Here is a 21,850-nt window from a genome sequence, read left to right as displayed (position 1 = left end):
ACTTCACTCAACTTTGGTAATGCCAGTATAAAGATGAGTTTCATATGCTCATCTTATGCATGTTATAAAAAAACAAAGTAAATCCAACTTAAAAATTATAATATGAAAATTAAAATATTAAGTTGGATTCAATCAAAAATATACATTTAGAACTCTTAAAGTTAAGTAGAACACATAAAATAATGACTAGAGAAATGCTAAAATTAAATTTAATGTATGTACAAATTATATTTCAACAGACAGAAAAATTAAGTAGTTTGTTTAAAGACTTGTATGATCTATGTAATAAAATTATGCAAAAACATTCATCATATAACTAAACCAAGCAGAATATTTTTATCAGTGTACTAACCAGCATGAGTCTTAACTGTACATGCTATTGTTTTTGTCTTCTGCAAATAAAAGCTTAATAAAATACATTCGCAGAATGTTATATACTCTCTCATTTGTAAGTGACACTAAGTAAAACAATAGCAGTTAATCGCGGTTTTAAAGATGCACTTCATGTCTTTGACCAGCAGATAACTTTTTTGTAACCTTTTTTTTAAACTTTTTTGTAAAAATAAATTTGTAGTAGGCCTAATAATAAATTATATTTATATTAACTGTATCGGAGATCTGCTGCTTAATATATACACAAATAGTAGTGTGTAAAACAATCATGCCATAAAAGTACTTCAGTTCAATACAAGGCAAATCACTATTTCGATTTTTCTCATTTTTGTAAGTAACTTTGAAGTGTCTGCTAAATACCCAAATGTAAATAAAAAATAATGTTTAAATGTCACATCATTAGCAGGTGCACAAATATGTGTGTATTTTTTACCCTTTTCCTTAAAAAACCCACAGCTAAAACAAGCATATGCTGGTGAGTTGGTTTTAGCTGGTCTTCCAGCTTGGTTAACTGATGGAGCTGTGTTTTTGTCACTTTTAAGACTAGAAGATCAGCTGACCCACCAGCTTTGTCAGACTTCAAATAAATCAGTGCCTCAAATAAATCAATAAAAAGTAGACTAAACCATAATTTAATCATTTTCCAAAAATATACTTTTACCTTAAATTGTAATTAATTCGTTTTTCCAAATGTTCATTCTGTGAGGAGACAAATTGCGCATAAAGCACAATTTCCATGCCAAGAGTGCTTGCTCATGAAATTTAGATAATTTTAGGGGTAATTTTGAAGGCAAAAAATTACAAGTCAAAAGAAAATCAAGACCACCCACAATCTTAAAAACATTTTGTAGAAAAAAGAACCATATTGAATCAGGGGAAACAATACACTTTTTGACCCAATTAATCTTAAAGGTATTATATATCCACATAATCCAATACCTTTCAATACATTGTTTTAAGTTGGTGGTTAGATATCCAACAAAAATCAAGCAACAATCTGTATCATTACATGTTGAATCACAAACAAACAAAGAAAGACCAGAAAAGATAAATCTGGACAAACCTTCTGTCTTTGTTAACAATACTCTACTTAGAATAGATAGATCCCTCCAATTATCAAAATAATTTTTTTCTTAATCCTGTCGTTGAAATTAGTTTGTTGTAAAGCCTAACTGTAAGTTTTTGGATATATAAATTCCTAAATATTTAATACATTCCTTTACTGGAATGTTGGATAAAGATTGTTCATGAATCATGCACTGGATGGCTCTGGATGTTCGCATTGGCCGCGTCGCCCTTTGACGTCAGCTGTTACGAAATCACTAAACTTAAAAAAGCAATTATTCAACAAAATGCAGACAAACACAAAACTTGTAATAACGTTAAGCAATCAATAATACGAATCAAATAATTTAAGAAAAAGTCGTTATAACTGCAGTTACACCCATAGAAAAAGATTGCAGGTGTATATAATGTCTGGTGTATTTCACATAAATCACCACAGGAGGACGCGTGTGTGCGTGCGTGTGTGTGTGTACAAAAGAAACCCAATATGTAGAAGAACAGCAGGTTTTATTTATACAAATATCTAATGTAGTCGCTAAAACGTCTAATCAACAATTGATAGAGCATCAGTGTTTTTATATTCACTGCAACTGACTTAATATGATGAATGTGTACAGTAAATGTAGACACGTTTTGTCTTTTATCTTATCTAGGTAACCTAGCAACACTCACGCGAACCTGTGTGTTTAATTAATTAGGCTGCCTGCACACAATCATGTGTTCAATACAGATTGCAATTCGTGAAATTGACATACATTAAATATGCTACATTTGAAATGTTATATACAACAAAAAACTTGATAACGACAGCACACCAAAACGACTCGGTGTTGTCGACCATATCCTAAAAGAAACATTTGTGACGTATTTGGTAAAAGAATGTTCTATATCCGTGTATCGTCTCTGCTGATGCACAACACAAAGAAGGACACGCGATATTAAACGCCTACATGTAAAGACGTGAATCAGTCACATATGAACAGAGAATGAATTATTGTCTGCATGCATACTGATTGAATCTCTCTCTCTCTCTCTCTCTCTCTCTCTCTCTCTCTCTCTCTCTCTCTCTCTCTCTCTGTAGATCATCATCTTCATCCAGTGCAGGACAAAGACACAGAAATGGGTCACATGAGCGGCTGATCCACGCACACAGATCTAATGGTATGTGAATCATCTCATTTATTTGTTGAAGGTTCATTCAATGGAATGAAATGACATATAATGAAATATTAACACTTAAGAAATGTGTTTGTGCTCGTGAGTTGTTTTCTCTGTGTGATTCCTCGATCGGGGTTTCCCCTGGTTTATTTTTGTAAGATTTTGTGGTGTTTAAATGTGGATCTTTCTGGTTTCATGTGATTGATCTTAAAAAACGCATTCGTGTTTTGAGTCGTTCAGTATCGTTTGTTGGTTATGTCGATAAAGCGAATAAAATCCCTTAATTTTCATCGTATTATTTACATCATGTACACGAAGACACGCGACGGCGGGCTTTAATAAAACATTTATCATATATGCTGTGGATGTTGAATGTTTTCATGTGTTGTATATTTCATGAAGATTGCATCACGACATGGCCCACACACACTGGACACTCAGTCTCCATAGCGACCGGCAGCATCAGCACCACAACACTTCAGTTTGTCATATTACAAATGCATTTCAATCACATATGTAATAATGATGTGCATACATCGCTAACATATGCACATCATTATGCTTTCTCTGACCTGAAGGATCTTTATAGTGTTGAAAGTAACACAGAATCTATGTGATCAGATGTGTAATCTGTTTATACCCATGATGTGATTTCAGTAAAGATGATGTTGAAATAATGTGACATCAGAATGTAAAGGCAGTTAAAGTTCATGTTGATCTCATGTTGACATTGATAAGAACAGAAGTATGTTCTGATAATATGATGTTCTGTGATAGCTGCTGTATAATATCTTCTTTGTAATAAAGGTTTCTTCAAAGGGGATCAAAGTTCTGCCTGCTGGAGATACTGAAGAGTTTTTGTACTGTGAACCCAAATGAATAGACCTAATCGAATGGAGACCTGCCTTCACACACAACATATCGGTTAGTCCACCTTTATTCTACGCTATTATACACATGATATTATGGATGTATATTAGATTTTGTTTGCGATTATTGTTGAACTTTCAAATGCAGGTATGATAGATTAGTTAGATGCTTAAATCAGAAAAGATGTTTCTGTACGTTTTTATTTATTTATTGTTGTATGGCTGTAAAGCACTTTGGTTTAACTGCCCGTTGTTGGAAATGTGCTCTATAAATGAATAAATGAAATGAAATGAAATTAAATGAAAAGATTGAAAAACCTTGTTCTGTATATTCTTAGATTTTCTATATTCAATAATCAAAAAGATAATACAGCAACAGTTATTCAAGTCTTTTTGCTTGATGTTTGATCTTAGAAAATGTCTGGTTTTATTGCTACAAACCAGTATACTTAGGATGCTTTTGCGTTTTTATGGATCCGGTGTTCTGTAGAAGTCTGTTTCCCCTATATTTCTCTTAAGTGTAATGTTTTGTATAACGTTTTCACCAAGTTACGTTTATTTTTTAAATAAATTAAAAGTTTAAATGGCTTGGCTACTGATATGTGTGCATGTATGAAATGTATATGTATTGTTCTTTATTGGTAAATCAATTATTTTTACAGTATGAATCGCTGAAGTACTTATAAGAGCAATACTATCATGTATTCTGTATAATATCATTTATAGAATATTTCATAATTTCCTGTTTTCAATTTCTTCCTTATATTTTAGCCTACGTGGTTGTTCTAAAACTATTATGTTTACATACAAATTAATTTGTATGGGCCTGTTTATATATTATTAACACTTTACATCGTGTGTTTGTGTGTGTGTGTGCGCTATATATTTATTAGTAAACACCATAATTTAGAACAAACAGGAAGAAGACATAGGCTAAGATAGAAGGTAAAAAGAAGTAATAGAAAACTAAAAAATATGAAAACTTTAATAAATGATAATATTATTGATATTATGAATTCATTCAAATCTTTAATCTTTCTAAATAAATTATAAACGTAACGTGATAAAAGCGCTATAGAGAGACATAGAGGGAACAGACTTCGACAGAACACCGGATATCTTCTCTAATTATTTTCTATTCTAATTATTAAAAGATTTCCAAATTATTTCATCACTCCAGTCTGTCCGTTTGAGGGCTTATTGCAACCATAAACACCTACGTTTATCTTCATATGGTGTCTTCGACGACAGTATACTATAAAAATGAAGGTCATCTATTTTGGCATTCCTATTCTGACACTCAACAGCACAAGAAGACATTTTCTAGTGAGTTATATTGTTAGTTTCACTCGTGTCTCATTCATTTCCACTGTTTTTCTGCCACCACATTGTGCGCGTGACGTAACTGTGACGTCGCTCGCAAAAGGTCTATTCACCTTATTCCGCCACGCCCCTTTTTCATTCTTCGCTCTTCCGCATTTTGTCAACCGACTTCAGCTGCTAATATGGCACAGTGCATTCGGTGGTTAGTTTGGTGGTTAGAAGATTGTTTGTAGTTAACTATAACTTTAGCGAAATGACAGATATCGCTACTGCTGTAAATGTTTTAAATTAGGAGCATGGTTAAAACTTCATACGACGCTCGGATAGTCTTGTATTGTCCCATCAATCGTCTCGTGGTTAGACACATTGTAAAGGTTTAATATAACTGCATGGCAGGTAACATCTGATCACATTGTAAAGGTTTAATATAAATGCACAACAGATCACATTGTAAATGTTTATAAAAATAACTATGGACTAAGAAACAGCTAACTTTTCAGCAAGACCACCCTGCAATAAATTAAGACGCAGCTTTATCGGAGCCATCAGGAGCTGATCCCAAGTGTATATCTGGAAGCTGTTGGTATATGTACTGGTAAAGTGCTTGGCAACTGTGTAATGCATGCAATATCAACCCTGTGTAAAGCTGACAAAGATGGTTGTTTCTCAGCAGAGATATGTACATTTGTGCCAGCTCAACACATTGAAGCAGTTTCTTGGACAGAGTTTACAGGACTAGGCCTTAATTATATTAGGACATTTTAGTTTTTACAAACAAACCCCTACAAAAAAAAAAAAAAAACAAGAAAAACAAGACTGGTGCGCATCTTGTGACAAAACAATGGCACTCATATATGTTGATGTATGTCAGTAAAAGGTGTTTTTAAATTATTGTAGCTCAAATATGCATTTTAGCCTGGTACCAGGATAAGCCCTGTCTGGGAAACCGCACCATTGTTTTCCCATATCAGATGTAGGTTGCTTCAGGTTGATTTGTGATTTTAAAGTGTAGTTGTGGTCAGAGACAATTGGATCCTCCCATTGTGTTTCTGCATCACAGTTTAGGAACATGTTGATTGTATCATCCTCACAGTTGTCCACTGCATCACTACACATCAATGCATCTGTGAAAATAATATAACCATAAACATTTTTATGTTAGTATTTAAAATAAACTTGCATCATGAGAATTAATTTATAAATGGCACCCATATTTAAACAGAACAGTGTGTAAGAGAGAGATGCATTAAAAAGAGACAGTAACATTATACACACAACCTCTAACTTCAGTGTTAAATAATATGTTGTTAATAGTCATTATCAATATCTGAATGAGAAATGAACTGACATTCTAGCATCTGAAATCTCAGTAACTTGTAGGAATCACGTGGGCTATTGTAAGAATCTAATGTACTATAATATCTCGTTGTACTATCGTAAATATAAAAATATAGGTGGACAATTAAAACCATTCAAAATAGTTGCATTTTATAAACTAACATTACTGATCTTAAGTGTATTTATAGAACGGACTTCACAAATCTAACTTTAGACGAACGAGCACAAAGTTAGCTAAGATAGCTTACCTGAAACTGGCCACCTATTTAACCCCCGGCGTGGTTTAAAGTTACCGGAAAATCGTAGTCGAACCATTACATGGGATAAGGGTGTTCCTCAGTCGGCTTCCCGTCCTTTAAAATTGGTAAGAAACAAATATAAAGGTGCTTGAGTGAACTTTTTAAGTTTAACGCGTCGCCTTCAGCCACTGCCTCAGCTGCTCATCATCTATGCGGCCGGAAGTACGTTGACAAAATTAGCGCAATGGCGCCGCCCTTGTTGTCGTGAAAAATAAGGTGAATACCATGGGGCTGTTGAATGCTTTATTCTGATTGGTTGAGAAATGTTCCACAGGTATGCTTTATTTGTTGATAAACGCACACCTGACCTGTCAAAACTTAAAATAACCACCAGAGCAATGTCTGTGGTAACCGTGGTATAAGAGGAATAATTGACTCTGGTCCTTTGAATTATTTGAAAATATCATTACCACCTTGGGTGTGCATTAATTTCGCATGATTCACTGTCCCGTCAATTATTCCTTACAAAATCTATTTTGTAAAGCCGAAAGTATACTAGGGACGTCTGCGTATGCGCGCCGTCCGCATGACGTCATTTTTGTCATCAGGAGGGTCTGTGGTCCGCATGCAGCCCAAAATTTGAGACCGTGCAGACAGTGCGCGTACAGTCCACGTACAACAGCGCATGCGCGTAAAAATATTTAGACAGACACTCCACTACAAACAATTAATTATACAAAGGAAATAGACAGCATTTGCAGACACACTATCGTTTTTCTTCTTTAATTTTAACCTCTTTCAAGAACAGAAAGCTGTGGAGCATGTTTGTTACCATAATGTTTGATTCATGTTCTTTGTTGTCTTGTTGTTTGTTCTAAACTGTGTTTGCAATGGTGGATCAGCTACATGTTATGAAGTTGTATGAGGATGAACCCAAGTGCAGACAGATATGATGAACACTAAAGACTTTTATTATGACAAAAACAGAAAATAAAACCCACGAGGGGGGAAAACAATACAAACAAGATACTAACACAGGAAGTGAACACTAAACAAGACTAGACTATAACTACACTTAACAGGGTACACTTAACAATAAACTTGACAAAACACTTAATATATATATAACACTACTAGACAAGACTTCGATGACAGCGTACTCACAGGTATGGACACAACAAGCACAGGACAACAAACACAAGGATCTTAAATAGAAGACAACTAATGAGGGCAACAGGTGACAGGAATTAAACAATGAAGATGAGAACAACAAGGAAGCGGGGTAAAAGAGACAAGACACAGGGAACACGTGGTCTAGTAAACCAATACTGAGACCACGTGAACCCACTCAAAACATGGGTCTGTCATGATTCTGCCTCAAGACTAGATTAAACAAAGGACAAGATGGCAGAACCATGACACTACATTTCTTCATCTATCCTAATGTTTTAATGTACTGTAAATGTTGCCAAATCAGTGCTGCCCTGACGGCCTGTTAGACTAATAATTTGAATAAGAAATCATTTGTATTGCGTATAGTGTCGAACGCGGCCATCTGTGTGTAGCTGCGGGGAGAATACTTGGAACGCGTGCGCGCGCGAGCCGGAAACGGAAAAAAGGTATACCCCGGCCTTAAGTGGTTCTTCGAAATTCTTGCATAATGACCTGAGACAACCAAAGAGTGTCTTGTGCCAATGTCATTTGTGTATGTGAGAAGACAAAAAAATACCAAAAAATAATAATAATAATAAAAAAATAAAAATATATATAAAATAAAATAAAGTAAATACAAGCACACATACTCATACACACATACATACATATATACTCATAGATATATATATACACATACACAAACATACATACATACACAAGAGGGCCCCAACACTACGAGATAAATTAGTACCTAGTCATCTTCCTGCCAAAAAACAGACTACTTGGCTTCATAGAGAGTTAAAAGGTACTTATAAGTGTGGGTTTTGCAATCATTGCCCTAATATCAAACAATGTAAAGAATTTTGTGATTTTAAAACACATAAAATGTATAACATTAAGGCATTCATCAACTGTAATACTACTTTTGTGGTCTATAGGTTATCTTGTCAATGTGGATGCTTTTATATAGGCAGGACGAAAAGACGTCTTAAAGATAGAGTATCTGAGCATAAAAATGCCATTAGAAAAGATAATCTAGATTACCCTATGGCTAAACACTTAAAAATGCACACAATAGCAATCCAGAAAGCCTGATGGTAGAGGGCTTAGAAACGTTAAAAAAGAGTATTGGGGGGGGGGGTCTGATCGATTAAAACTACTTTTACAGAGAGAAACATTTTATATACATGAGCTACAGGCCACAGTATACCCTGTGTTGAAAGAGGAAATAGACTTTAGTCCATTTTTGTAATTTTTTTGTATGTTTGTATATGGGCGTATGTGTATATATGTATGTGTGTGTATGTGTATGTATGTATGTGTATGTATGTATGTATGTTTGTGTATGTGTATATATGTGTATGAGTATATATGTATGTATGTATGTGTGTATGAGTATGTGTGCTTTTTTTGTCACATTTGCCTTTTAGCCACCCTATGGATTCTCTATGTATATGCATGTCCTATGTCACTCAGGTGTTTCTAATCAACACATATAAAAGAGATAATTGTTTGTTTGGAGTACATACCCTGAAGAAGGCTGTCTTGTGACGCTACGCGTGGGTTGTTCTCCTTACCCCATGTATTTTTAACTTTCTAATATGAAGGTAGGCAGTTTAATAAAGGCTTTTTAATTTTTCATTGAAGAAGAGTGCCTTGGATTCATCTTTTTGATATATATAAAATGCAAAGTTCTTTGGACAATAGAAGAGCTCTAATGCTAGTATATCAGATATGAACAGATGACACACAACAGATAACATCTATTAAAAAGCAACAATTTTCTGTTTCATGACTTTACATTTCTTTTGGTGTGTAAGCGTGTATTAGTTCATGCTAACGATATGCAAAGGTACAAATCCTAAAGTAAATGATGTTGAGGAAAGTTATCGTCTCAAACTGAAATCTCTTTTCTTGAACTACAATGAACGCAAGGATTGTAGTCATCAGTTTACTTGCGCAGCTGGTTGAAGTAGACACAACGGTCATTATTATAATCCCGCCCGCTTCTGACTCACAGTCTGCACTTTTAAATGTGTTTCTAGCAGAAAATGAGTCACCAGTGTGTTTGCAGAAACATCTTGTAATTATACAAATACATCTATTCTCCTTTTTGTAATCTCCTTTAAACGGCAACAGTCACATAAAACAGGCTGTTGGGGATCCCTTATCAATGTGATGTCAATGTGAAATTGGAACCGCGTAAACACATTGTATTACCCAAATTCCCCAAAAAACTTTTTAGCAGTCTAATAAGGGCTCTTTAAATCTCTTGAATGTGATTCAGATTTTAGTTAGAAGGATTTATTAAGTCTAAAATAATATTTTACATTGAGAAAAGGGTTAGTGCAAAATGTTGTGAGTGATGGAAACATTTTACTAAGATCATGTTACTTCTCCTGCAGGTCTGTAGGATCCTCTCGTCCCGGCTGTATCCTTTAAACTCCAGAGCCATGTCCAGCATTCCAGGTCAGTCAGGATTCATGCGGATAATCCTGCTGCTCGCTTGTGTCCTGCCACACATCTGCAGCATGATGTCGGAGTCTGACAAAGAGACGTGTTATTCCCAGCAACATCGAAGTGTCACTGTGAACATACGCTTGGCGGTGACAAAGGGAACTATAATGAGTCCCAGAGAGAAGCCATCAGAGAAAGATTGCATTTTGACCTGCTGCTCAGAAGATGTGAACCCAGGTACCAACCAAGCATGCTAAAGTCTGACCTGCATGTGTACTTGACCAGTCATGTTTGAGTTTACTGCCAGTGATGTAAAATAGCTCAGACTTTATTAAAGTGCATAATGCATTATACAAAGGTTTTATTAAGGCAACTTTTCTACATTTCCCTACAGGTGTGAAATGCAACCGGGTTGTTTATAAGCCACCAGAAGTCTCTAGCAGTGAAAACTGTTACCTGTTCTTCTGTCCAAATGAGCAAGACTGTCCTCTCATGACAGCCGAAATTGGAGTCAACACCTACAACATTTTCAAGGGTAAGCAGCAACATAACCTCTGATGTCATAGACTAGGCTCCTTTTTAACCCTATTTTTGTTTTTATCTCATGAAGGCGTGACTCATCCAACAACTAAAGTTAACGGAAGAGCAGCAGCCAAACCTGCAACTAATCTATACCCACAACTGAACACAACAACATCAACCACAAAACCACCACCTCCAACAACAACAACCACAAAACCAACAACAACGATCAAAACACCAGTTACAACTACAACAAAACCAACAATCACAAAACTGCCTATAACAACAACAACAACATCTGCTACACCATCACCTGGCCCCACCACAGAAGCCTCAGAGACCTCTACAGAAGGGCCAACTGAGCTACTTAAAACTGCATCTATGACCGGCGCTACCGTTGCTATGACGACAACAACGACCACACAGTCCACAACTACAACTACAACCACTACACAACCTACTACGATAACACAAACCACAAGCACCACAACTAAAGCGCGCCCACCTGCACGGCCCGCTGCCAAACCCAGCAGACCCAGAAAACCCAGCAAACCATTGAGAGGACCAGAAACCCATTCAGTAAAACCAACCAAAGCCAAAACAGCCATGACACACCCGATCACCAGCACTACACCATCAACTACAGCTCCAACCACAACATCCATTACAGCACCTCAGACCAGCGCAGGAACTACTGTAGCGCTGGTGGAAATCGATTCAAAGGAGCGAGCTCTCAAACTGGACCCTCTGTTGCCTCCTGTGCTAGGATCTGCTCCAGTAAAGCCCAGGTTCTCACGGACAATGTGGAAAAACAGCCTGGTGGCCGTTGTGGTGATCACATTAATCTTTCTCCTTCTCATTTTGGCTTTGGTGGCTCGTAAAGCGATGGAGTCCTTCGACCGACGTCACTACACGAGACTGGAACTCAATGACCTTCATTACGAAGTTTAACTCATAATGAGACAATCCAGTCCATACTTAAAATGGGGGAACTCACTTTTCTCTCTATTTTAACGTTTATAGTATTTGATTCTCACAATCAGACATTGTAAATGTTTTCTGTGAAGGTGAATAAAAATAAATAAATAAATAAACAGACACAAAAATAAGAAGCAATACACTAAACTCAGGAATCCTTAAAGTGTGAAACTTAGGGGTGAAATCTTGAACAGCATCATTACTGTAAGCCTCATATTTTGTTTCTGTGACCTTTCATGATGCTTAACCAGAAACATTTGATTAGTACCGGTATGGCTTAAGTGGGAAAAAGGACATTCGAATATAAACATCATTATAATTCTCTTGTGTTGAAATTATCTTTTGAAAGCATCTCTCTATGGTTCTTAGACGTTCAGCACTAAAATATAAAGTGTTTTGTTTTCACACAGGCTGTAATTCAATGTGTATCACTGCTGATGTTGTGGGTGTTTATTTTACTGTGTTTTGTTCTTGCACACTGTCGAATGAATTTCACTGGACAGTTATATTTCAATTGACAAAATTATCATGAGCTTTTTAAACTTTCAATACGTGTAACTGTATGAGTGGTGCAACATTTGTAATTTAGGCAGAAACTTTCAAGGTTTTTGTCCTCTAATGTTTGTGTTTTTATAGTGGAGGCGGTCTGATATCGATCAATCACTGATCAAACGCATGAACGATCTTTAGCTCTTATACTGCTTCGCTATTTTTTAACATGTTATTGTATATGTTATAAGTTTTTGGTGAGTATTGGCTTTTACAGACAATTTGACATTGATGTAATTATTTCTCTTGCAAGAAATAAAAGCAAGTCTTTTTAAATGTAATGATTTGCCACATCTCCGATTAAAATATATTACTTTTAAATACTAAAAGCATTCTTTTTGATGAGATATCCTTAAAACAGCAGCAACAAGAATGAATTGAAAAAAGATATATTAAAAAAATATTTCAGTCCGGTGTATAAACGTGTGGTTATGGTTTATTAATGTAATTATAGGGAAAATATAATAGCATAAAATAACACTTTAAGGATCCGTTTACATAACATATTAAATACACGCGTATATATGAATAATTACACAGTCTGTATGGCGCGTTTCAGGACACGAGCGACGTTGACGGCTTTTCTCGTCTTTCATTGCGTTCATGTCTTTGTTTGGGCCGCAGCGCGCCGCGACAACAGAAACTAGTGCCATCGCAACGCGATTCCATGTTCTCACATGAGTCTCTTTTACAATATCAGATGTTTTGCCCTGCGTCTCTGCCGCATCATGATTAGAGACAGAGCGACGAATTACAACAATAGAGGGAGGGAGAGACCGAGAGAGGGGGAAGGGTTGGGAAGCGTTTGGGCATTTTTCCTGTAAGCGGAAGGAGACGGAAGGACGGACGGACGGAAAAATGTCGCGGTCACATTAAACCACAGAAACATCAAATCGATGAAAAATTGCAACGCAGAATTTAAATCACAGCAGACACGCGCAGCCGGAGCGATGCGAGCGGCGCGGCGCGGCTGAGCGTTGAAGATGAGTGCCGTGCTACAGAGTGTGATATTGTGTATTCTGTGTCTACAGATACGAGGTGAGTTTACATTAAACACAGATTCGTTCCGTTCTTCAGTCGTATTTATGTATAATGTAAATCAAGTCTTCGTAAAAACACGAACTGTATATGAATCCGTCGATGCTAATGTTAGCTGTGCTACTGCATTGTTGTTGTTGGAGCTTGTCTCGTCTCTGTTTAGATGTTTCTCTCTGGTAATCTATAGTTTGGCCTGGAGTGTTTGTTGTTTTTGTTTGTTTTGTGTGGTGTTTGTTTCTTGCGTTTGTTTACTAAACTCGCGTGTTCCATTAAGTTAGCTTGGTTTTGTTTAGTGCTGCAACAAAACTAATTTTCCCCTCGAATATCTCAGTTATTTCTCTCCTCTGTCTCTGTGACGCTGAAGGCCTGTGAATCTCTTTACTCTATCAGCTGAAGTTATCTTATAAAGTTGAACAGTTTTCTTCCCAACTTGCGCTTTGTTTTTAGACAGTAGAATTGAGTAGGTAAGTTAACGTGTGTATTGTTGGTTACTGGTTTGAGGTTTGTATAAGAGCAGGACTGAGGCCAGAAGTTAAGTGTGTGAAGCTCAATATTTCTCCTGGTGAGTTTCTGCACTGCTGCTGCTGCTTTATAAATATTTGGGAAAGGAAATTCCCCATGTTGACACACGGGAGAAGGTTGAGTTCGCTGCTGTTTTGTGGCGAATGTGTCAAATTGGGGTTTGATTCCTGCAGAGGAGCGCGCTCCCGCACTAGTCTGACGTCACATTGCGCGCATTCACTAATTAAACACTATGGATTCTTATTTGATTTTCGTGTGCAGTTGTTCAGATATCTTCTGTTCGGAAAATTGATTCATTTTTATGCCAGTATAAGTTTATTGATTGTTTTCTTTCAAATCAAATAATATTTTATACAAACAGCAAAACACGAATAATAAACATTTAGTTGTGTCCTGGACAGGGTTCAAATCCAGGTCTAGGCCTTAGTTATATTAGGATATTTAAGTAGTTTTTATACAAAAACCTTACAAAAACATTACTGGTGTGCATCTTGAGACAAAACATTGTCACTCAGAAGATATGTCAAGGTGTATTTAATTTAAAGCACACGCATATCTGTGTGAATAATATTTATTTGTGACATTTCTGTACCTATGCACCTGTACCTAAACGCCAGCCCAGTGTTTTTTTTTTTTTTTTAAAGTTGCCAGCCAGTGCCAGCATTTGTCATGATTTTTACAAAGTTTTATGCCTTCCATAAAAAAAACTAGGTATGATGACTAATTTTTCAAAAACACCAAAGCTCAAAATGTATAGACTGAAACATTTATTGACTAGACAAAGCAGACATTCCCATTTACAAAGATACCTGGGGCCTCATTTATCAACATTGCGTAGAAAATGTTCTATATTTGTACCTACGAATGAAATTTAGAATGTGCCTAAGTACAAAAAAATCGGGATTTATCAAACGTGCGCACGTGGTTCGTACGCACATCACTAAGTAATCCTTGATGATAAATCCCACTTGTTCTTAAGCACCATGCTCGTGCACGTTCATAGTCATTTGCATTCCAAAACGCCTCCAATGATCCATATATGGTGACAACACATCCCGTTATATGTCACGTGGTTGTGCTTTTTTCCTTATCGCAATAATGACAAAGATAGCGTAAAATAGGAATTTACAGGAATTTATGAGGTTAAATCCTAACACATCCCGTTTGGTTTAGTCCGCACTAAATGATAAATCCCGATTAATGACTAACAAAAGAAAACAAATCTACATGGGAACATTACCAGTGAGTTTAATTCCGTTGAATATGAGGAGAGAACACTTCCAGAAAACAAATGGAAATTAAAATATCAGCAAAAAAAAAAAAAAAAACGCGTCACAGCACACCGACATGAAACGAGTGCAACTGGAGGAGGACAGACAACTTTCCACCTTGGACAACAGCAGTATAACCAGCATCATTGGCGCGATCTTTGAAAACGCGCTACCGGCGGAATGGATTATTTGCCAAGTCTTCCAATAACGCAAGATAAGCCATTGCACTGTGTCAAGCATTTGTCGGAGACTTCATTTATACAAATCACATATAGAGCTTTCACAGATACAGATACATGATGTCACAAATAAATCATTATACTGATTTGCTGTTACCATACTGACATTAATCATTTTTAACACCTGCTTGTGAATAATAAATAGACACTTCTTTACTCACTGGAACAGGGTCCTGTGTAGTATTGCTATTCTACCACTAGATGCTCTGCGTACGCATACTCCGAGGTGTGCGTATATTTACACACATTTTTACGTATAAGTGCAATTTGATAAATTCCACACTTTGCGTAAAACTGTTCCTACGCACACTTCTGTGCGTACGCACGCTTGATAAATGAGGCCCCTGGGGTCTGTTCTTTGTACGTGGATTACTTGGTTAGCTGGATTTAATTGTTGACGATTTGGCTTGATCTTGGTTTATTTGGTTCTTCGAAGCTCATCCTAGAGTTGCTGTCATAGTAACCGGTCCATACGTTTAAACCTGCTGGGGAGCAGTCTTATTTCATGTAAACACATAATTAAAAATGATAGATTAAATCTTTTAGCAATGTTATTTAAAAAAAAATATATAATATAACAAATATATTTTTTTCTGTACTTGTGCCACTTGTTTTTGTGTAAGAGATGTTTTGATTATTATTCTTGAACGAATGACAAAGCAAACATGCTGATCACATTGTTTAGGTTTGTTTTAATTTTCTTAAGTGGAACCACACTCAATCATCTTTACCCAGCAGTAATAGAAGTATTAGTTATGTACAATAAAGAATTTTACTCGACGTGAATTAAGTTTTCTTTGAATAAACTCATCTCCGATTTCATTTTGTCTTTAGGTTGTCAAGTAGGCTTACAATGTCATGCTTAAAAAGGGTTTGCTTAGTAATCTGTATCTGTTCTATCTTTAAAACCCTGTCTACAAAGATGTTGCCCTGTCCTTTTCCTGTAACAAAAATGCCAATAACCAATCTTTATCTTCTTTAATACACTTTTCTGTGCAGACACAGCAGATGCAAGATTTTCAGTTAATGTGGACTACTGCTAATATTGTTGTAGTCAGATATCAGTTATATAATGGCGCTTAGTACCCCATGGTTTGGTTTAGTTTGGGTCAGGTCAGCTTACTTTTGGGAGCTTTTCCATTGGGTGCAGTACGTAGTACCCGATACTTTTTTCGTACCAAATCAGTTGGGGTTCCAAGCGACCCGAGCTGATACCAAACATGACGCGAAAACACAGTAGATCACTGATTGGTATGAGAGAATCATCACAAGCGTCACCGCTATAATGTAAAGATTAGCTTTACCTTTAGTGCTAGCTTGCAGGAAAAATGTTGTCATCTGTGCTCTGCTATAAGTTCCCAAACTCCCTTTTAGCAATGAAAAACATCCACAGGTTGAGAATCAGGGACACCATAACAGTTTTTCCAAACTTGCAGTTTGTGGCGGAACATTGGCGACGAGCACGTCAGCATTATATATGATTAAATGCAACTTCAACAATGCTCAGCGGAGCACGTCGACTGATGCCACAGGTGTTTAAACAGAAACTGTCATGTTAGACAGAGGAAGTGATAAACGCGATGTGGAAACATCTATTTGTGGTGGCCAATTTTAATTTTGTGGCGGACTAATAAATAAATAAATGAATGAAATGTACAAGGACGCTCTCACTTGTATGATGTCAGAGCAGTATGCAGCGCAAATATAACAACACGCCTATAATCCCTCCCACTGCGAAGTGATACCAAACTCAATTCAATTCAATTCAATTTTATTTATATAGCGCTTTTCACAAGTGTTAATTGTTGCAAAGCAGCTTTACATGAGAAGATGTAGAGGAGAACACAGAAAATCAATAGATAATATAAGAAGTAGAGAAAGCGGTTAAACCGTACAAGCGAGCATATTAATAATGTAACGTATACTGTAAAGTGCTAAGTTAAGCCAAAGTTGGCTGACTCTCCCTGGGATTAAAAACCCTCTAGGAAAAAAAAAACCCAATGGGAAAAAGTCCTAGAAGGACAAAAACCCTTGGGAGGAATTAATATATATTTATATATATATATAGAAACGGTAGGGATAGGAGGCGGGTAAGCGAATTAAACTGGTTTAGCCGGTGGTCGTTGGTCGGGCATCGGCTGGTCATCACGTTGAAGGACAGCCAGTGGATCAGTGATGCAATGATCTTCACAGCAGCCGGAACTGGGTCTGTTTGTCTCATGGTCCTCGTGGTTGAGGACGAGACAGGGAGAGAAAAACAGAATTCTATTAGCGTAGGGGCCGTTCGCATGCAATGCAAGTGTCAAACATTATAGTGGTTCAAGTCGGCTCGGTTCCAGACAGGCTAACTATTGCGGCAATAGTATATTACCCATATGAGGTATGTGAGTGCTTTGTTCTAGACAAACTAACTACTGCGGGATATGTACATTTACTGGACATTTTATGTGAATGCTTTGTTAAAGAAGAATGTCTATAGTTTAGATTTAAATTGATCGACTGTGTCTGGTACTCGAACATTATTTGGTAAATCATTCCAGAGCTTAGGGGCCAAGTAGGAAAAGGATCTACCACCTTTAGACACTTTTGATATTCTAGGGATAATTAAGTGACCAGAATTTTGTGAGCACAGTTTAGGTGATGGATTGTATTCTGATAGTAGTTCTTTAATATACGAGGGCGCTAGGCCATTTAAGGCTTTGTAGGTGATTAGTAATACTTTAAATTGTATACGATATTTAACTGGTAGCCAGTGTAAAGATGCCAGAATTGGACTGATGTGGTCATACTTTTTAGATCGAGTAAGCACTCTTGCGGCGGCGTTTTGAACCAGCTGTAGCTTGTTTACCTGATTTGCATGGCATCCCCCGAGTAACGAGTTACAATAGTCTATTCTAGAGGTCATAAAAGCATGTATAAGCTTTTCTGCGTCTGATGCAGACAGCATATGGCGTATTTTTGAGATATTTCTAAGATGGAAGAATGCTGTGCGGCAGACGTTGGCGATATGACTATCAAAAGATAGATTGCTGTCAAACATTACGCCTAAATTCTTAACCGTGGAAGATGGCACCACCGTGCAGCCATCTATGGGCAACTTGTAATCTGACATATTATGTTTGTAGCGATTCGGTTCAATAATAAGTATCTCTGTTTTATTGGAGTTTAGCATAAGAAAGTTTTGTGCCATCCAGTCCCTAATATCACTAATGCAGTCTGTTAGCTTAGAAAACTGGTGGGTTTCGCTAGGATGCGACGAGATGTAAAGCTGGGTATTATCCGCATAGCAGTGAAAACTTATGTTATGTTTCCTGATAATGTCTCCTAGAGGTAACATATATAACGAGAATAGGATAGGGCCTAGAACTGATCCCTGAGGTATGCCGTATTTAACGGGGGAGTGATATGACTCTTCCTCGTTTACATAAACAAAGTGATATCGATTGGTTAGATACGATCTGAACCAGGCTAACGCCTGACCACTGATGCCAACATAGTTTTCTAGTCTATTGAGTAAGATTGTGTGATCTATTGTGTCAAAGGCTGCACTAAGGTCTAGTAATATAAGGATTGAGATTTCACCACGATCGGATGTTAATAGGAGGTCATTTGTAACTCTAAGCAGCGCTGTCTCTGTGCTATGGTGGGGCCTGAATCCTGATTGGAACTTTTCATATGTATTATTATTTTCTACGAATGTGCGTAGCTGGCTTGCCACTACTTTTTCTAATATTTTAGAAAGAAAAGGTAGATTTGAGATTGGTCTAAAGTTATTAAGATCTCCCTGGTCAAGGTTTTGCTTTTTAATGAGCGGTCTAATAACTGCTAGTTTGAAAGCTGTTGGAACGTATCCTAATTCTAGAGATGAGTTAAAGATATTAAGTACCGTGTCTGACACTACATGAAATACCTCTTTTAGTAATTTTGTGGGAACGGGGTCTAGTATACAGGACGATGATTTGGATGACGTTACTAGTTTAGAGAGCTCTTCTATTGTAGTAGGATTAAATGACTCAAGATGTTCGTTTGGTAATCTAGTGGAAAATGTACTATTGGGTAGAGTGATGGCTGCTTGCGTAGTTTCTATGTTTTCCCTAATAAACATAATTTTGTTAGTAAAGAAGTTCATGAAGTCATCACTATTGTGTTGGAGTTTACTATTGGTTTCTGTTTGTTCTTTGTTTCTAGTCAGTTTCGCAACTGTGCTAAATAGAAAACGAGGGTTGTTATGATTTTCTTTAATAAGCGTACTGAGATAGGTAGATCTGGCAGTTTTAATAGCCTGTCTGTAGTGTTGAACACTCTCTTTCCATGCTGAACGCCATACCTCTAACTTTGTGCTTTGGTAGTTTCTTTCCATTTTTCTAGCTACTTTTTTAAGGGCTGCAGTATGATGATCATACCATGGAGCTCGCGGTTTTTCTTTGATTCTCTTTTTTCGAATGGGAGCAACGGCATCCAACGTGCTAGAGCAGACGTTGTTCAGGTTTTCTATTATAATATCTAGATCTTCACGATTATCTGCTACATGTTTCATGGAAAAGCTAAACTGGAAAAGCTACATGTTTCATGGAAAAGCTAACTATGCCAAAGTGAGGTGAGCTGACCCGACCCAAACTAAACTAAACCGTGGTGTACTTATGCAATGGAAAAGCGCCATAAGAATAATGTGATTGAAGTAAACTTATTTAACCACTTGTGTAGTTTCTCTAAAGGACTGTAATCTGAGAGGATTTCTTTACTGTCATGTGCATTGCTATCAGAAACAGTTGCACTTTGTAATCTTTTGATGTAGAATAACATTTACATTCCCTTACTGCACATCATACTGTAGGGATGTTAACAATTAATCAATCTTCAATTAATTGTCGATAAGAATTTAATCGCTAAAACTTAACGATTGTCGAAAAAGCAAGCACGTGTGTGCAGCGCCTGCACAAAGCACATACACAGCTGGTGAAAAAATTAAACAAGCGTGAAGAAGATAAACTATCACAACGATGCTTGATGCCAAACACACACCTGGGGCCTGTTCTTCGTACTTCGCTTAATACATCCGAGATCAAATGGGACATCCAAGATGTTCAGATCTCGCTAATTATGATCTCGCTTATCTGGTTCTTTGAACACCCCTGCTGTTGATGATAAGTATGGCAGGATTGAATTATCTGAGATTACTGCGCATTCGTGCACTGCAAGAAAAGGCAATACATATCGATAGTAGAAACACTGATCAGCAACGCTGTGATTGGCTGGTTGTTACAATAGCCAAGAACATGCCCATTTTTTAACCACTGCAGTGCGCGGGCTATTGATGATAGATTGTGAACTTTTTATAAAGCTGAATTTGTAAACCCAGTTAAAGCTACTTTTTTACATAAAATCACCCTACATAATGTAAAATATTCTGTGTAATATAATCTTGATATCTTTACTATGCTTGTCAAATATTGAAATTAATGATTGTATTTAAAATTTGATGCTCCTTATTAAAGTACTTTAAGTCTCTTTTAAAAACAGTTAAATGCTATTTTGTCTGTTTGTAACAGCACTTAAAAAGCAGAATAAAAAACACAGGAGGTAGTCCTGCATCTTCAGGTAATGTGCTAACAGGAGTAGGGTTGTAACAGTATGAGATTTCCACGGTATGATAATCGTTTAGAAACTATCACAGTTTGGCGGTATATTAAATATAATTATTAATAAAATTATTAATATATTATTAAATATATATAAAAAAACACTTTCGAAAAAAGTCAACTTTGATTCTTAACCATTTTTTATTCTTTTAATTTTATTCTTTTAAATAAAATTATAAAATACTCATTAAATTCTCTCAGAGCTGCTCTGGATATATTCATTTGTTCACGTCGTCATATAGTAAGTGAAATGTATAGTTTTTATTATGTGGCCTAAGTATAATCAACTTAAATTGATCTCTAATATAAATCACTTAAATGGGTTTTAGTGCCTCTTTTTGCAGCCACTCTTCGTCCACATTTCTTGCAAACTGGATATCCATCTTCAAGGACAACCCCGTGTTCGTTTTTCATATACCCAAAGTATTCCCATACTGTAGATTTTAACTTCTTTCTGGTAGGGGATAGAGGATAGAAATTGTAGTCTCTTACATTTTCTCTGTTACATTTTCTCTGCTGTACATAAGCGAGTGGAGTCTAGCTGTCACGCCGAATGAAGTTGCATGTGTGTAGTAGCGCAGGTGAGATCTGCTTTATTTTTTTCCAAAACCGTTTATAAGCAAATGTTTACGGTATGATAATCATAAAAGTTAATATCAAGGTATACCGCCATACCGGTATACTGTTACAACCCTAAACAGGAGTGATGTCCCTAAACTGACTGATTGTACAGATCATCTCTGGAGCAGTTGCTCTTTCTATAATATAGTTTTTTTTATAGTTAAATCCACAGCCAATGCAACAATTTAATTGCTGATAAATAAAATTTGAATTGTAGTTTTTTATAAGATCCTCTCTTTTGTGCAGTTGTAGATAATACAATAACATTTTTAGCATAAATGAAGTATGATGTGCAGTAAGGGAATGTAAATGTTATTCTACATCAAAAGATTATAAAGTGCAACTGTTTCAGAGCAATGCACATGACAGTAAATAAATCTTCTCAGACAACAGTCCTTTAGAGAAACTATACAGTATGCAAGTGGTTAAATAAGTTTACTTCAATTGCATTATTCTTATATAACTGATTTCTGA

The 21,850-nt window shown here is 36.5% G+C and overlaps 2 protein-coding genes across 4 annotated transcripts in view; both read left to right on the top strand.

The window, feature by feature from the left end:
• The first annotated feature begins 1,999 nt into the window (after positions 1 to 1,999).
• mansc1 (MANSC domain containing 1) lies at positions 2,000 to 11,764 on the top strand. Of its 3 annotated transcripts, none has more exons than XM_073870983.1 (6): positions 2,000 to 2,111; positions 2,540 to 2,619; positions 3,436 to 3,540; positions 9,946 to 10,234; positions 10,392 to 10,532; positions 10,608 to 11,764. In XM_073870983.1, exons 4-6 carry the CDS (start codon positions 9,994 to 9,996, stop codon positions 11,468 to 11,470), a joined length of 1,245 nt encoding a protein of 414 aa, XP_073727084.1. In that variant the 5' UTR covers positions 2,000 to 2,111; positions 2,540 to 2,619; positions 3,436 to 3,540; positions 9,946 to 9,993; the 3' UTR covers positions 11,471 to 11,764. The 3 variants fall into 3 exon arrangements, with proteins under 3 accessions (XP_073727084.1, XP_073727065.1, XP_073727076.1); XM_073870964.1 differs by lacking the exon at positions 2,000 to 2,111 and adding an exon at positions 2,202 to 2,410; XM_073870975.1 differs by lacking the exon at positions 2,000 to 2,111 and adding an exon at positions 2,202 to 2,418.
• Positions 11,765 to 12,641: 877 nt separating this feature from the next.
• The window catches only part of lrp6 (low density lipoprotein receptor-related protein 6), a 174,223-nt gene continuing 165,014 nt past the window's right edge, over positions 12,642 to 21,850 (top strand). The window contains exon 1 of the mRNA XM_073870813.1: positions 12,642 to 13,084. Coding sequence (XP_073726914.1) covers positions 13,030 to 13,084 — 55 coding nt within the window. The 5' untranslated portion in view covers positions 12,642 to 13,029. The remainder of the gene's footprint in view (positions 13,085 to 21,850) is intronic.

The sequence above is a fragment of the Misgurnus anguillicaudatus genome, chromosome 1 (genome assembly GCF_027580225.2).
Source record: "Misgurnus anguillicaudatus chromosome 1, ASM2758022v2, whole genome shotgun sequence".
Lineage (NCBI taxonomy): Eukaryota > Metazoa > Chordata > Actinopteri > Cypriniformes > Cobitidae > Misgurnus > Misgurnus anguillicaudatus.
Note: the sequence above shows the minus strand (reverse complement) of the source record. Positions and strands in the feature narration are given on the sequence as shown.

Bases quoted from the DNA above. Each gene is read 5' to 3' on its own strand.
- mansc1 (XM_073870983.1), top strand. From the start codon at position 9,994: ATGTCCAGCATTCCAGGTCAGTCAGGATTCATGCGGATAATCCTGCTG. The intron at 10,235-10,391 runs GTACCAACCAAG...ATTTCCCTACAG, and splicing joins CTCAGAAGATGTGAACCCAG to GTGTGAAATGCAACCGGGTT. The intron at 10,533-10,607 runs GTAAGCAGCAAC...TATCTCATGAAG, and splicing joins CACCTACAACATTTTCAAGG to GCGTGACTCATCCAACAACT.